The sequence below is a fragment of the Silurus aristotelis genome (genome assembly GCF_946808225.1).
Source record: "Silurus aristotelis genome assembly, chromosome: 27".
Lineage (NCBI taxonomy): Eukaryota > Metazoa > Chordata > Actinopteri > Siluriformes > Siluridae > Silurus > Silurus aristotelis.
This window is the reverse complement of record NC_139600.1, coordinates 11,563,136-11,578,766: the sequence shown is the minus strand read 5'-3', so window position 1 is coordinate 11,578,766 and position 15,631 is coordinate 11,563,136. Positions and strand designations below refer to the sequence as shown.

Sequence of the window (15,631 nt, the reverse complement as noted above, 5' to 3'; positions counted from 1 at the left end):
CAGGGCAACTTAAAGCCACAAATAACTTCCATGAACACAAGCACAAGTTAGTCAAAGTGGGTTGCTATGAGACCGTATTTACCATAAAAATCATTATACTTGCCACTGATGTGTGGCTGTTTTTCATTTGCATACGATCTTATGTAAATCAAGTAAACAAACCCAGACGGAACATGTTTTTAGGAAAGCCACCATTTACTGTTCCATAATGGAATTGTGGTGTAACAATAATTAAGTAATTATTTAAATAATGGAGTTAAAAAAAAAAAAAAAACTCATCAGGTGCACAGAATTGAGGGATTACCTGCCATGATAAGGATGTGGCTGAGATATCAGGCTCAAATTAAACCACCTAGTCTTGTCACAGGTCCAAATACAGTGGTACCCCTGAACACTCAGGGGGGTTACGTTCTAAGACCCGAAATTCTGCGGAATTTGGACGCACCCCCGCAATCTAAACATTGTCAATTTAATACAATAATGTGTTTTAAACGTTTTTATGAAATTTGTTAGTGAAAACATAGTTTAAAATGTGATTCCTAACGTTCCTGCACATTCGGTGCCGCAGCGGATTCCGGCGAATCTTAACATAATCCGCAACTTGCTGTGAGTCAGGTTCCAAATGAGAACCTGCGAATTTCCCGAGTTCTGAACCGCGAATTATCTCGGGTTGACTGTACTATCTTTAGTTTAATAGCTATATTTGGACCTGCTCATGATAACAGGATTATACCTCAATATCACATTGCTCACTGATTATTATAAGTCGGTCAGCCGGCACTCACGGGAAGGAAGGTGGACTAAAGGCAGAGACCAGAGCACCGGTATAGATGGAGACGATAGAGATGATGACGCAGGCCAAAAAGAGTGACGCCAACTTGTTCACGTATTTGACTCCCACAAACACCAGAAGTGACATCAACACCAAGAAGATGGAGCCGTACACACGCATGTTGTTTAACATAGCTGCCGCTTCGCCCTCGGGCTCATGGGAGTAAAAGATGGCAGCTGATGGCGCTATATACATCTGCGAGACAGAAAAAGAGAGGGGATGAAAAATACACGGACATGTTAATGACAAATTGTCAACAGATAATAGAAGAAAATTCGCTATACGATTAAAATAAAAATGTAATTAATTAATTATCAGACGTGCCAATATTAGTTTCATATCATATTATATTTTAAATGAAATTCATTTGTTCCTCAGGAATCCAGAAATGTCCTAACTTTTAAAGGTTTTTTCATAGCGCTGTTTAGCCAAGAGATGGAATGAGGAAACGACTGAAAGAAATACTGTGCTGTGAACTGATTATCGGCACATAAGTCACAAATGCTACCTTGAACATTAATCTGAATGTTATTAAGTGTGAGGAAGAAACCCGCACCAGCAAGATTTCGACGGCTCCAAGGATGTACATGGACCCAGCGAAGGTGGTACCGAGGTAAAAACACAAACCAACTGCACCTCCAAACTCTGGGCCCAACGATCGTGAGATCATAAAATATGAACCCCCGGCTAAGAAGAGAGACAGACAGACACACAAACAGACAGAAACACATAAAGGTGACAGACATACAGAGAAAGGACGTTAGTATATCTATGTTAGTTCCATCTACTGTTATTCTGTACAAGTGATATGATGTGCTACCTGAGTACATGGTAGAAAAAGGAACACTTTGGTTAGGTGCTGCTCTAAGAGGTCCTACTAGCCACATACGCTTTTTAACACATTTCAGCATATATCAGACGCTGTATGCATTTGGATACCAGTTTACTAATACACCTGGTTCTACAGGATTCTAATGTTCTACTTCTAATGGATTCGAATGGTTCCTGGTTCTAATGTTCTACCTAACATTATTGTCTAACCCCATAGCTAGTTAGAGTCCAGTGTTGAGCTGAGATTACATGCACAATTACAAATACAGTAGTACTAATCACTTCTATCGTTTTTCAAATGTTACTGTTTTGCATTTCTGGTCAGATGGCTGGAGGCAAAGGACTGTGCAGCACATTAGGGCACTTGACCAGTATGCTAGAAAATCCAATAAAGATTTGTCTTATTTATATTACTTAGGATTTAAATATAATTTATAATATGGCCAATATAATGTCAGCTTCGAAAGTGCAACACAGCATTCAGTTTATTTTCTCTGCTACAATATGCTTGAAAATCCGACCCAATATTGGTTTATCTGGCTGACAAATGTGGATAGATCTTTTTCAATTCCTGTCCTTGTTTTCTCATTGTCCATTAACATTTTGCTATTAAGCATCTTGATTTTGATTTACAGCCTTTGTATTGTTTACTCCTGTCCTCCTATTTGGACTTAATAAGTAAAATAAATTTTTTAACCAATACTATATAAATAAAAACTCTATGGTTCATCCTCATTAATCATAGATAAAGCTCGTAATAGAGCTAGATGCATTTTGGTAACACTCACTCGAAGAGCTACATTTCTTTTGAGGAAGTACTTGTAAGACTTTCAAAACAGCACAATTCTTATCTCGCTGTCATGCGCACAGGCAAAAGTAAATGTACAATGTCAACTGTTATGACCTACAAACATTAGTGCTACTCTGCTCCCCTTATTTACTGGACGGCTAGTAACCTTGTATTGTTTTGAAGTAAAAAAAAAAAAAAAAGGATTGAATTCAAAAGCAGGTTCGTTATTATGATACCACAATGGTAATAATGTACAGTTTTCAATCCATCTCCACAGTATATTGGTACAGGTGAGAACTAATAATTACTGGGAGTGCCTACGTACCTGGTACCACTCCATTAGTGGCAATAGCACTCATTGAAATAGCAGTCAGCATGGTCTAACAGAGGGAAGCAAGAGAAAGATTACAGCAGGAAGTTAATAATCAGTGACAAATCTAAGCACTTAAAGTACCTAAATGTCCATTGTCCATTTACTACAGCTAGTAAATAAGTACTAAATGGGTTTAACTCACGCAACAACAGCAGATGAAGACGATACACAGAGCCTGCAGAACTCCGGCCGTGCCCACAACCCATGTGAGTCGGAGGAAGAGGATAACACCGAATATATTTTGCAGGCAAGGCAAGTATACGCCCATGAAAGTGCCCATCTGAGGAGACTGTGGGGTCATACATAAAAGATACATGCAGTTATATATAACACAGTGATGGGTACAGTACAAACGTATCGATGCGTAGTAAAAGCGAATTATTTTAACTTCAAGTTCAAGCGCATTATATACCAAATAATCAGCGATGGGTCGATTTATTATTGAGTCTTAATCTAACGGAATATAATACCGGAAACAAGCAACAAGCTGTGTTCTGTCCTCACATCACTTGACTGCCTTATTAAATATCTTCTAACAAATAGATCCACTAGTTACACTCTATGATCATCACTGCCCATATGTGGTTCTCCCAAAAAAAAATTTGCCACACATTTGGAAGCAAACAATAGTCATGACATCATGACATCATGCACAAAGCAAGGTCCATGAGGACACGTTTTCCAAAGCTGGCATGCAAGAATTAAATACCTTTCGAATTAAACTGAAAGACTGACTGTGCACCAGTTCTTCTTAAGTTATACCAGTGCACTGACTGCAGTATATTTACTTATAACTAAAGGAACACAAATCCCTAGACATCCAAGCGCCAAAATGTAGTGGAAGTTTAACAAGCAGTTAAAGCAGCGAAGTAGGACTAACTCCATGTTAATGCCCATGTTTTTGCAATAGCTTCTCATGGGAGTGATAGTCATGTGTCCCCATACCCCGATCAGGCATTATATTATGACCACCTGCCTAATTTTGTGTTGGTCCCCCTTTTGCTGCCAAAACAGTTTCACTGTCGAGCATCAACAGCATGAACTTCTGAAGCAGTTTGAGCTACAGGAGCTTGTCTGTTGGATCGGACCACACGGACCAGCCTTCGCCCCCCACATTCATCAATAAATTGCCCACGACCCTGTCGCCGGTTCACCACTGTTCCATCCTTGGAGCACTTTTAATAGATTCTGACCACTGCAGACCAGGAACATCCCACAAGAGCTGCAGTTTTGGAGATGCTCTGACCCAGTCGTCTAGACGTCTAGACAATTTGTCAAATTGCTCAAATCGTTTGTCCACGTTTGTCCATTTTTCCTGCCTTGAACATGTCAACTTTGGGGACAAAATGTTTACTTGCTGCCTAATAAATAACACTCACTAACAGATGCCATGATGAAAAGATAATCAGTGTTATTCACTTCACCGCTCATAATGATATCATTTCATATTGATATGCCTGGATAGTGTATTTTGGGCCCTGTTTTGTACTTGGCTATCAGGGAACAATGAGTACATCTGCTCATTTCAGGGACCTGGGCCTCGGACAATTTATTCATGGCAGACTCTTTGGGACCAGGTATGAGGGGGGAATGAGATCTTCAGCTCAGGTACACAAACCAATCAGATGAATAAAACACTGTTCACCAATAACTGTAATCAATAACAGTCTGCTTCACTTAGACAGGATATAGTGCTAAGAATTCCTCCTAAAAGAGCAAATCTCTATTAATGACTCAATCAGCTGCCTAACTAATATAAACTACCACCTGAGCATGACAGGGCGGAAATCATTGACAGCCATCATCATGTCATGTGTGTAAAGAGTATACACATACTTTGATAGATTTCCGCTTCTCTCCGATGCTTTCGGCCTCCTCATGCTCTCGGGCACCTTGTGTGATGTTTGTGTAGTTGACCAGACGCGAGAGAAGTGAGGAAACCTTCGGGCGAGTGTCCATCTCTTCCTACAGAGTAAAACAGAGAGACAAAGAAAAGGGAGAGTGAATCACTTTACTGCCTTAACTTAACTGAAAGTGCCACAAAACACATAAAAACGCTTTGTTGATTCGCATTTCGCTAAATGCAGCTCTACTTTGGCTCAGTGCCCTGAGTAACAAAAGCACTCACTTTATATCCTGTACAAAAAATGTACCATAACAACACAAATCAATACCAATCCTGCACTAATGAATTCTGTCAAATGTATTAATGGCTCTAAGTTGCTCCAAGAATCTGAGATCACACTCGAGAACCGGTCGATAAGTACGGGGTCGAATATGAAAAAATGGTTTGTATTTATGGGTAAATCGATAAACACACAATAAAGTGGTCGATGATCCACCACACTGAACGACATTACAGTTGAAACCGTTGAAAATGCAGGAGTTCCCAGCCACCAGGACCGGTACCGGGCTGTGGATCATCAAACGTTTTCATTTTTAATTTTCTTTCCGTTTTGTTGATTTTTTGCAGTCTGTTTGTTTTTATTTTAAGTACGGGTTTTTCCACGCAATTCTTTTGATAAGCATCGGGAAAAAAAAAAAGGTGCTGCTGATTCTGCGATAATGCTGAGTCGAATTACAATTTAAATATATACACTATATTGGCAAAAGTTTGCGGACACCCGGTCATTAGTATACTATGTTGTTTTTGAGCATCGCATTCCACATTCATTCCAAATTTGCTCTTATAATTCCCTTCACTCTTCTGGGAAGATGTTCCACTAGATTATGAAGTGTGCTTGTGGAGATTTGTGCTCATCAGCCACAAAAGTGTTCTTTTGCACTTCATAACTTCATCATGAGGTGAGGTGAAGTGACCTGGGGTGCAGTCGGCATTCCGATTCATCCCAAAAAGGTGTCAGAGATCAGAGCTATGTAGCAGGCCACTCAAGATCTTCCTCTCCAAACCAGCACAAAACCAGAGCTGGATGGAACAGGTTAGCGCATCTAGCGCAAGTCCTGTACAATTGTGTGCCTCCAGCTTTGTGGTAACAGTTTGGAGAAGAACCATGTATATCAAGATAAAGTAGTGTCCCAATATTTTTGTCCATGTGTATGTAATAATCCAATTGATAAATGGTATAATGTGTATAACTAGTATAGGTCTTTGCTAGTGGTATGAAAGGGTTGGGGCTTACTGTAATTACAGTACTGGAGTAAAGATATGTGACACATACCTCGAACAGCGCCAGGTTTCTGTCATAGAAATCATCGTCGTCAACGGTGTGACTGTTATTGATGTACACATTGGAGATCTTTGAATTTCCGTCTGTATGAAAAGCAGAAGCGGGAGAGAGAGAGAGAGAGAGAGAGATTAGAAATGTGTGATGATAAATGTGATGGAGGATTTTTCTGTGGGCCAACAGGAAGCTCTGTTTCTGGGTGTGTGCGCGCAAGAGAGACTGCAGTGGCTGTCGCACTTCGGTTTCACCAGGCTCAGTGTCTGTGTCAGCATTAATGCTCTCACTTCCCTTCCACACCCACACACACACACACACCCTAATCACTCCATATGCACTTTGAAAATCCAAACTACATCGAATTCTCTGTACCCTGTCTGCAACCAGTTTTCTGCTAATAATCAACTCAATCCTTGGTATGCGTGTGTGTTTGTGTGTACCGTTATGTGCGGTCAAGCAAACAACAACAACAACAACAAAAATTCTCAGGAGATTTGTATGGCTTTGAGGCCATGGGAATACAAACTGCCTCATTTCTTTAAAAAAAAAAAAAAAGGGCATTCGGATTTTTTTTTTTTTTTAAAGATGATCACAAATGGACATCGATTTTCTATATTTATTACATATTCATACCATACATTTATTCATACCATAGACTTACTCGTCTAATAGAGTAATAGCTCATGGTCTTTTTTTGTATCGCAATAAATACAAACAATTAAGAAACAACATATTGCGCTAACATTTTACACGAATACAGAAATTTGATAATAAAAGTATGCCATATATTTATTTCCCCAAAAATGGTTTGTTAATATTTAAGGAGTGTTTTTTTTTTTTTTTGCTGATTGCGCTAGACGGCAAGCTTTGGTATGGAGCCAATTATTGTTTCTGCTGGCGCAAAAGGCCTTCTGCAGACAAAAAAACGCTCTCTGATACAGATACGGCAGGCTCGCAAAATTAATATCGCCTCAAAAATGCGGCTTTGGTTCATGTTTTCTCTTTCTATTCACTCCGTTGCGGTGTTTTTAAAAACAGAGAAAGACGCATTTATAAATCCTCCTTCGAACACAGCATTTTGTCCTGTAGTGTTTCGATCTCAAATGTTGAGCTATTTTATGAGATGCTCAGTAGCTTCTGGTTTCATAACCTCAAATAACTGTATAAGACTGTAGAAACGACATTATTTATAATCTTACACTCCAGTGCTCCTGTTAGTTCTCACTCTCCACTGTTCTGTATTGTTTAAAGACTATGATCACACTCTTGATATCACCCAAATGAGGATGTGTTCCCTTTTGAGTCTGGTTCCCCTCAAGGTTTCTTCATCATAACATCTAAGGGAGTTTTTCCTTGCCACAGTCGCCATGGCTGCTCATCAGGGATAAATACACAGCGTTCACCTTAACTGTTAAATTCCGTAAAGCTGCTGGACGTTAAAAACTCCAAGTACACATTCCCAGCAATCTGTTGTTTTTGTGCTCGAATGAATACAAGGTTTTTTTAAAAGCAGACTGAAAGTGTGGCCAAAACAAAACAAAACAACAAAACAAAACAACATTTACCTGCAGCTCTACAGCGTTTAAAACGTTTGTAAACACAGTGTTTATCGTTTTTGAGACACCAGCATGTTCCTTAGGTGCATTTACAAACTAGGAAAAAGGCAAAAACACCCAAGAATTGGACTGGAAAAAAAGTTCTGTGGGCAGAAGAGCCCAAATTGAACATTTTTGGCTCTAAAATAAGAACTTATGTAAGAACAGAAGAGAAGATGTTAGCAGACTGAATCACATCCACAGTCAAACATGGAGGTGGCAGTTTAATGGTTTGAGGTTGTTTTGGAGCAGGGATTGTTGAAAACTTATTCCAGGTGAAAGGAATCCTGAACCAACATGGCAACCCTACTACCCCTACTCCAACACTAGCGGTGTAAGAAAATATCGATACGTGTGAGTATCGCGATATTTATTTTGCCGATACTGTATCGGTGTATCCTGACCACTAGATAGATAGCAGTCTTCTTCTCTCTCTGAACTTAATCAGTGACGGGAAGTGCTAGCATAAAGGCACGCCAGTACTGTTAGCGTTCATATCCACCTGTTTCCTGGGGGTACTGCTGTAAAAACAATCTGTATAACTTCCGCCGGACGTAATAGCAGCGTTGACTGACTTGTGCAGACAGGTTTGTATGTTTATTTATTTATTTTCGGGTGGGAAATATGTTCAAAGGGTGTTAAAAAAAGCACAGGAACAGTTACAGTATCGCAAAATATCATGTCGCAACCCTGATTCTGGTCAATAAACAGCCCTATTCGACGATTCAATCTGGACTGCAGATAATTGCAACCAACTTGTTTAGAGAGCAAATGGTCGCCTTGAGTGTGATCCATCATGGAAAATCCTGCCCACTCATCGTACCTAAATACCTACTGAACTGCTCTGGGATAAACTGGATCACAAGGTCGGAAAGAAAAATCCAACTAGTGAAGAACACCTCGGGTTTTACAAGAGAGTCTGTCAAAAATCATAAAAGTCTATGTGTTTCCAAACTTTTCACAGGCACTATATGTTCTAAGTTCCTTGCAGATTCTCTGGATGTGCACCAGCTTCTTTTGTTACCTTCCACTAAAAAACAGCCAGAGACAGAGGCAAACAAAGAGGGCCATGGTTCTCAAAATAGAGCCCAGAGACCCCCTTGGTGTCTGTGAAGGACAGCCAGAGGGTTCCTACCAAAAAATCAATACAGGAATAATTTGTTTGTCTGAAAAGAGGAAACTGAGTCATGTTTTAGGCACTAAACTGAACAACGTCTGGTCATTAAGTTCAAATTGCTGGCACTTAAAATCAGATTTTGTTGCTCTGCTGCCATGTATACACGCCAACAAACTCCAGGCTGCTTTTTAAAAAGAGGCAAGTCGGAGTGAGTGATTTTTTTTAATATCAATTTGCAAACATCCTTAGTTTCACTAATCAATTAAGTGGTTACATAACAATCTCACTCGTTCGACTGAAGTCAACGGTTTTATTGAAGGGATTTCGTGGTGCGCACAAATAAGAACGTGGTGTATCGATTTTGTTTTTCGAGAACGTTCACGGCCGGGTTTAAACGGCGCCGGTCGGTAATTAACAATAAGAAATGCGAAACGAAACGCACTCAAGCTGGGATATTAATACGCCTCCGCTTCTGTCCTTCCAACTCCCTGTTTTCCCCATTGCCGATGCTCTGCTGTGTTTAGACATCATCTATATTTAGAAATAAAGAGAGATTCGGTTGCGTGGGAACAATCTGGTGGTGCTCTGACAAAAGTGTTTTCAGAATTCAGGGTCAGCTTTTTTCCCTTAAAGCTTCCTGTTTTAAGTCACTGCATGTTCTGTCTCAGCTGAACAACTATGATGAAACGACGACAGTTTTTAACTTATACAAATATATATATATATATATATATATATAAAAACACATAAGTGACAGCTAGAGGAATTTGGGTTTAAAAGTCAGTGTGTATTGCGCAACACTGAATATTCGTGTTCTCCGGTGCGGCGCAGTCAAACTTTTATTACCGTTATTAAATCAGCACATGCGGTACAACGGTTACAGCACAAACGTGTCGTCAAATTGACAACTTACTAATGTAAAGGAGAGGTGTGGATAGATTGCGAACGATCGAGTCACAAATTGAGTCAAATCTGATTTACACAAATCGAATCATTCGGAAGAACTTTTTGCGTAATTTTACACAAACAAGGAGGTAGCTATGTTTCGAATTTGGAAAAAAAATAAAAAATAAAATAAAATAATAATAATCACAAAACCTAATTCCGAATGTTCCTTTGAGACGACGACTAAACAAATTACCAGGGAACCAGCTGTGCTGTGTGAGACTTTAACAGGATTAAAACTAATATAACACAAACAAAACATTTCAACATCTAGTCATTCTAGCTGTGTGCAAGTCAAATGATATTTATGTCGAGAAAAACTGTCACGGTTTCATGTTGCAGAAATCCAGAGCTTCTGAATTTCCTGACTGAAACCATAAGCTAGACGTTGGCCAAACTGTAAACACGTGCGTCGTCTGGCTTGCTTTCCGCGATGCAGACAATTGAGGCGATACACAATAAACAGAGCTCACAAAGAACTCTTTGCTGTACACATGGATGTTTTTTTTTCTGTGTATTTCGTACTGTGTATGTTCGGAATGATGTGACAGGTAGAGTACCTATGCAATGAGTTTGGTCCCACGCCCATTTGCAAAAGTCCCTTCACTGTTTATCAAAAACAGAAGTTGAAGGAAAAAAACAAAACAAAAAAAAAACCTGTAAATAAGGTGTTCACCAAAACAAGCTACTGATCTATTTTTGAGGAATGAACACCATTCGTCCACAAGGTACACCGATCAGCATAACTTTATGACCACTTACAGGTGAAGTGATTAACACTGATTACTCTTCATCATGGCACCTGTTAGTGGGAGGATATTTATTAGGCAGCAAGTGAACATTTTGTCCTCAAATTTGACATGTTCGAAGCAGGAAAAATGGTCGAGCGTAGATTTGAGTTTGACAGTGTGACGTCTAGACGACTGGGTCAGAGCATCTCCAAAACTGCAGCTCTTGTTTGATGTTCCCAGTCTGCAGTGGTCAGAATCTATCAAAAGTGCTCCAAGGAAGGAACCGGAGACAGGGTCGTGGGTGGTCCGAGGCTCACTGATGCAGGTGAGGAGCCAAGGCTGGACCGTGCGGTCCGATCCAACAGACAAGCTCCTGTAGCTCAAACTGCTTCAGAAGTTCATGCTGTTGATGCTCGACAGGTCAGGATTGTTTTGGCAGCAAAAGGGGGACCAACACAATATTAGGCAGGTGGTCATAATGTAATGGCTGATCAGTGTATTCTCTTATTCCCCATGGTGTTACCTACAACACCAGTGAGCCTTTATGCACTACATTACTGCACATTTTCATCTTGCAGACATCACCCCATCATGGTGGAAGTGTTCCATCACAGGATCTGTCGAATAAATTCTGTACCGAAATGCACTAGAGGTCACTGTGAAAGAACATACAGTATGTTACGGAAACATTCGTTACAAACATGACCATTTTTCTCCCTACCGTGTTCGGTGTGGCTTCGGTCTGGCGTGTCCTCGCTGTTGTCGACGCTCTCTCGTGAGCCGAAGCGGACTCGAGCACTTTCTCGTGAGCCCGTGTCGGGCGATGCATCTGACAGGCCTGGGACGTCCTCGGCTTTGGTCGGCGTCACAGTGAAACGCACCGAGGACGCCATGGCTTCCCGGGGCTGCTGGGGATCCGCCAGGGTGACTGTCTGGATGGAAATCAATGAGCTTTCGAATCTCAGCTAACGGTGAGGGTGAGAACAGGGACTGTGCGACACGTCGCCATTGAATCAGCGTTTGAATCGATAGACGCTAGGTGTCTATCGCCTTAAATCTTTGTGTGCTCTGGATCGGCTGATAGAGCTGAGGGTTAGGACTTACAAGTGAACCAGTCTCCAGAGAGGCACAGTGAGTTAGGGTCTCAGCATTAAAAACTATAGCGGTGTGAGACAGAGAACATATATTTGGTATTAACTCGGATTCTAAATTAAGAGTATCAAGTGGTAGGAATGCGTTGAATAAAGTGCGCCATACATTCACTAGTGAACTATTTGGAATTGGCTGGTGTCAGGAGGAATTTTCTAACGGAAAAATGCATAACAGTGCGTGGGAACGTCAGGAAACAGGATATTTTAATCTATTTCTCAAAAATTGTTTGGCCCTGGAAGATAATCTTCCTGTGATGGAGAACCTGTGGGAAGAGACCTAGCTGTTCTAATATGAGGTAAATTACGGATTCTGATGTGACATGGGCTGTGTGTCTGGATAGAAAGTAAATGAGTAGGAATATAAGAAAGTGGAAAAAAGTGGGGTGGGGTTAGTGGGGTGGGGGGTGGAGAGAGAAAAAAAAAAGGGACACGTTATTATGAGCATTAAAACACAACGGCAAAAAACATTCATTCATTTTAAATCAGAAAACGAGACTTTCTGAGTAATAAAAAGATATTTTGTCTATTATTCTATTATAATAATAATAATAATTATTATTATGCAACTATTAAAAAAAAAAATTCCGAATATTTGTATTCTATTCAAGTATAGAAGAAGAGTTTGCTCCTGGGAAATCAATATAAAACAAAGTAAAAGATACGAAAGCGTGAAACAATAAAATTTATTTTAAATTGTTCTATTAGTCTAATAATCTATTATTCTAAATTTATTCGAATATTTTTTTTTTTTTGTAATCTTGAACCCAGTGAATGGGACAGAGGTTACATGCTCATCAACATCATAAATGTAGTTACCGGCTATAAAGATGAACTTTATCTCTGCATTAAACACACAATGTTTACAGTACTGTACTGATTTTTTCATTTTTATTTATTTACTTATATTAAAAACATAATTAGGTTTCAGTTGACACTCAGTTTGTTTGTGAGATGTGTTTGATAACTGTGGGTTTTTGGACAATCATGGAAAATGTCCATGTTGAAAGTAAAATTTGTAGGATTGTGCCACCGTATATGTACAGTGCATTCGGGAAGTTTTCAGACCCTCTTTACTTTTCTCCAGTTTGTCTCCAAAAATGTTATTTTTTCCCTTCATTATTCTACACTCAGTACTCCATAATGACAAAGTGAAAACAGAATTCCAAAGATGTCTAAATAAAATAAATAAATAAACTGAAATATCACGTCACCTCACGTATGTACATGAACAAAGGTTTGGACACACCTTCTCCTTCAGGGCTTTTTCATTATTTGGTATTATTTGTATTATTATTAAAGGCATCAAAACTAGGAAAGAACACATATGGAATTATGGAATTAACAAAAAATTTGTTAAACAACCCAAAATATGTTTTCTATTTCAAAGCCATCTTCTGCTTTGATGAGAGCTTTGCACACTATTGGCATTCTCTAAGTCCACCTCTTGAGGTAGTCACCTAGAATGGTTTTCCAACAATCTTGAGGAGTTGCCAGAGGTATTGAGTGCTTGTTGGCTGCTTTTCCTTCACTCTCTGGTTCAACTCATTTCAAACCATCTTACCTGATGCAGTTCTCCATCACTCTCCTTCTTGAACCAATAGCTCTTATATAACCTAGAGGTGTGTTTGGGGTGAATGTGCTGTTGATAGTCATGTCTGACAAGCATTTATGCAAATCGGCAGCTTTTGAGGCTGGTAGTTTTACTAAACTTATCCTCTGCAGCAGAGGTAGCTCTTGGTTTTTCTTTTGTGGGATAGTCCTCATGAGAGCTGGTTTTATCATAGCATTTGATGATTTTGGAGACTGCACTTGGGTTTGTTTTTTTGGTTGGACTTTCTAAAAATAATGCTCTTTTCTCTTTCCTCAACTGAGTGTTTCTTGCCATGATGTGGATCTGTACAGTAGGTATTGACTGGAAAACATTCCAGGTGACTACCTCATCATTCTGATGAAAGAATGTCATGAGTGACACGATCAATATTTTTTCTTCTCGTTGCATGACGTTTTTAGCCCTTAAACCTATTTCTTGTCATTTCTCTGCTTTTTCATTTCCTAGCTCTCATGTAGGCAGAAGGCAACAAGAAGGATGGAGTTGATGTGGATGAGACAGAGGAAGTCAGTGATGTAAACATGACAGAGAACACACATTCCTATACACCTGATCATCTTTTCTATATGGTGGATGTTCAGGATACATTCATTAGATAACAAAATATCAAATTTTGTATTAATATGATGTGAGGTTCAGCATGACACTAAAATATGTGGTAGTATTGGCTACTTTTTACTTAAGTACATGTCAGAGCTCAAACTTGTTTAACTTTTACCAAAGTCTTTCAAAAACACAAGTATCTGTATTTCTACCTGAGTGAAATATACATGTACTTTTGCCATCTCTGATATATATATATTATATATACACAGTATATATAAAATGTGCGTGAGAGACATTTGGAGCCAAGCAGTGTAACTAGGATCCATTAAGCCAATTATCAGACCAGATCGGACCGGTCTCTCACTCGAGATCGTTTTGTTTAACCGACAAAACAAGGCAGGTGCAGTGTGAGGAATCACCATCAGCAGGTCCATTCTAAATGTACTGCGGATAACACACACTTCCATACTGTACTGGGTCCCTTTTTCTTCTCAATCACACACTTCACAGCGCGTTATTGATTATAAACAAACCAATAATGTCTGTCTGAGATTAGACTCTAATGATTGTTCCTGATTGGTAGTGAGAACGGCCGGTAAGAGACACCTTAATACATTTATACACATAAAATAAATGATAAAATATGTTTACCTTCACCCCGAAAAGAAAGCTCGCCTCAGTAAGGGGGAAACAATGTAATAATTAAAACTAAATACTGGTTATCGTCTCCCAGTTTCACCCCCTTGTCGTATCATGTCAAACCAGCGCCTTCTGTCAGCGTGAGCTCGCTCCGGTGTCCGCGCATGCGCCCTTCCTTTCCCCCTTTTTAACTTCCGCGATCGCATAGCATCATGGGAGACCGAGTCTTTTCAAGCCACACAATAACGGAAGTCACAAATTTTGATGCAAAAAAACTTTTATTCAGCGTGAGAGATGAAAACAGGAAAGAAACCGGATCAAATCAAACACTTGTTCAATGTGCCTTCTGCATCAGGTTACATTAATAATTGGGTAAACCATTACAAGCGCGCACACACTATATATATATATATATATATACACACACACACACACACTCACTCTCTCTCTCTCTCTCCACTAAAAATGTCTGAATATTTTTGCGCTTCACAGCACAGGTCGTGGCTGCTGGGTGAGCAGTAATCCGAAACGTTTCTTCACGGTCACTCTGTGCCTGGAGAATTTGTCATCCGGAGAAAAGCGAGCCGGATGGGCCGAGCTGGTGGGCCGACCCTCTGGATCTATTTTCTACAAGGAAAACAAAGTCAACGTTTTCTCAGCAAACAAATTCTACACCAAAGTTACCACGATCAGGACGAATTGCAAAAAAAAATCATATATACATAAAATGTATTGAAAATACACAGCATGAACAATCAACTGCATCTCAGTAAAAAACAGGAGGGGGAAAAAGACCTTCAGAGTGTAAACTCTCTCTCCGTTCTCGTTCAGGTAGAACTGCAGAAACATGGTGGCGGTTCGTCTGATTTCTCCCGGTAAAGACTTCGTCGGTTTTTGTTTCTAGGAGTGAGATCTTATTTGCACCAGTATGCGAGTGAAAAGTTTTCGCCAGGAGTAATGTTTGCTGAACACACGCGTTTTACCCACGTGTTCAGACACTGCATATCCGGGAAACGTTACCGCACAAGCGTCGGTTTTCCGCCTCCTCTTCTTCTTCTTCTGTTGTCAATGGCGGTGGGCAAACCAACTTTAAGATGCATATTCCGCCACCTACTGGTTTGGAGTATGGAGCGCAACTTGATTGGAAGCTTGTGTGTGTGTTTTGAGAAAGCAAACAAACAAAAAAACACCAACAACAAAGTTTCTTCTCTCCTTCCTTTAATATATATATATATATATATATATATATATATATAATCAATATTAAATCCTATTCTTCAGTCCTGTAAC

At 39.7% G+C, this 15,631-nt stretch overlaps 2 protein-coding genes across 4 annotated transcripts in view; both read right to left on the bottom strand.

Moving 5' to 3' along the window:
• The window catches only part of slc12a6 (solute carrier family 12 member 6), a 29,044-nt gene extending 14,504 nt beyond the window's left edge, over positions 1-14,540 (bottom strand). The window contains exons 1-8 of one of the 2 annotated variants that reach the window (XM_083532787.1): positions 14,354-14,540; positions 11,118-11,880; positions 6,006-6,097; positions 4,663-4,791; positions 2,969-3,115; positions 2,779-2,833; positions 1,389-1,519; positions 786-1,027 (exon numbers count right to left, since the gene is read on the bottom strand). In XM_083532787.1, the coding sequence (XP_083388913.1) occupies positions 786-1,027; positions 1,389-1,519; positions 2,779-2,833; positions 2,969-3,115; positions 4,663-4,791; positions 6,006-6,097; positions 11,118-11,289 (968 nt within the window). In that variant the 5' untranslated portion in view covers positions 11,290-11,880; positions 14,354-14,540. The remainder of the gene's footprint in view (positions 1-785; positions 1,028-1,388; positions 1,520-2,778; positions 2,834-2,968; positions 3,116-4,662; positions 4,792-6,005; positions 6,098-11,117; positions 11,881-14,353) is intronic. The other variant, XM_083532788.1, reaches the window with a different exon arrangement.
• A 120-nt stretch (positions 14,541-14,660) lies between these two features.
• On the bottom strand, positions 14,661-15,393 carry nop10 (NOP10 ribonucleoprotein homolog (yeast)). 2 transcript variants are annotated; one of them, XR_014532010.1, is made up of 3 exons: positions 15,137-15,393; positions 14,769-14,968; positions 14,661-14,738 (listed from the first exon to the last, which is right to left on the bottom strand). XR_014532010.1 is itself a non-coding variant. In XM_083533060.1 (2 exons), exons 1-2 carry the CDS (start codon positions 15,188-15,190, stop codon positions 14,828-14,830), a joined length of 195 nt encoding a protein of 64 aa, XP_083389186.1. In that variant the 5' UTR covers positions 15,191-15,393; the 3' UTR covers positions 14,661-14,827. The 2 variants fall into 2 exon arrangements, 1 of the variants encoding a protein (XP_083389186.1); XM_083533060.1 differs by having other exon boundaries at positions 14,661-14,968.
• Positions 15,394-15,631: the final 238 nt, after the last annotated feature.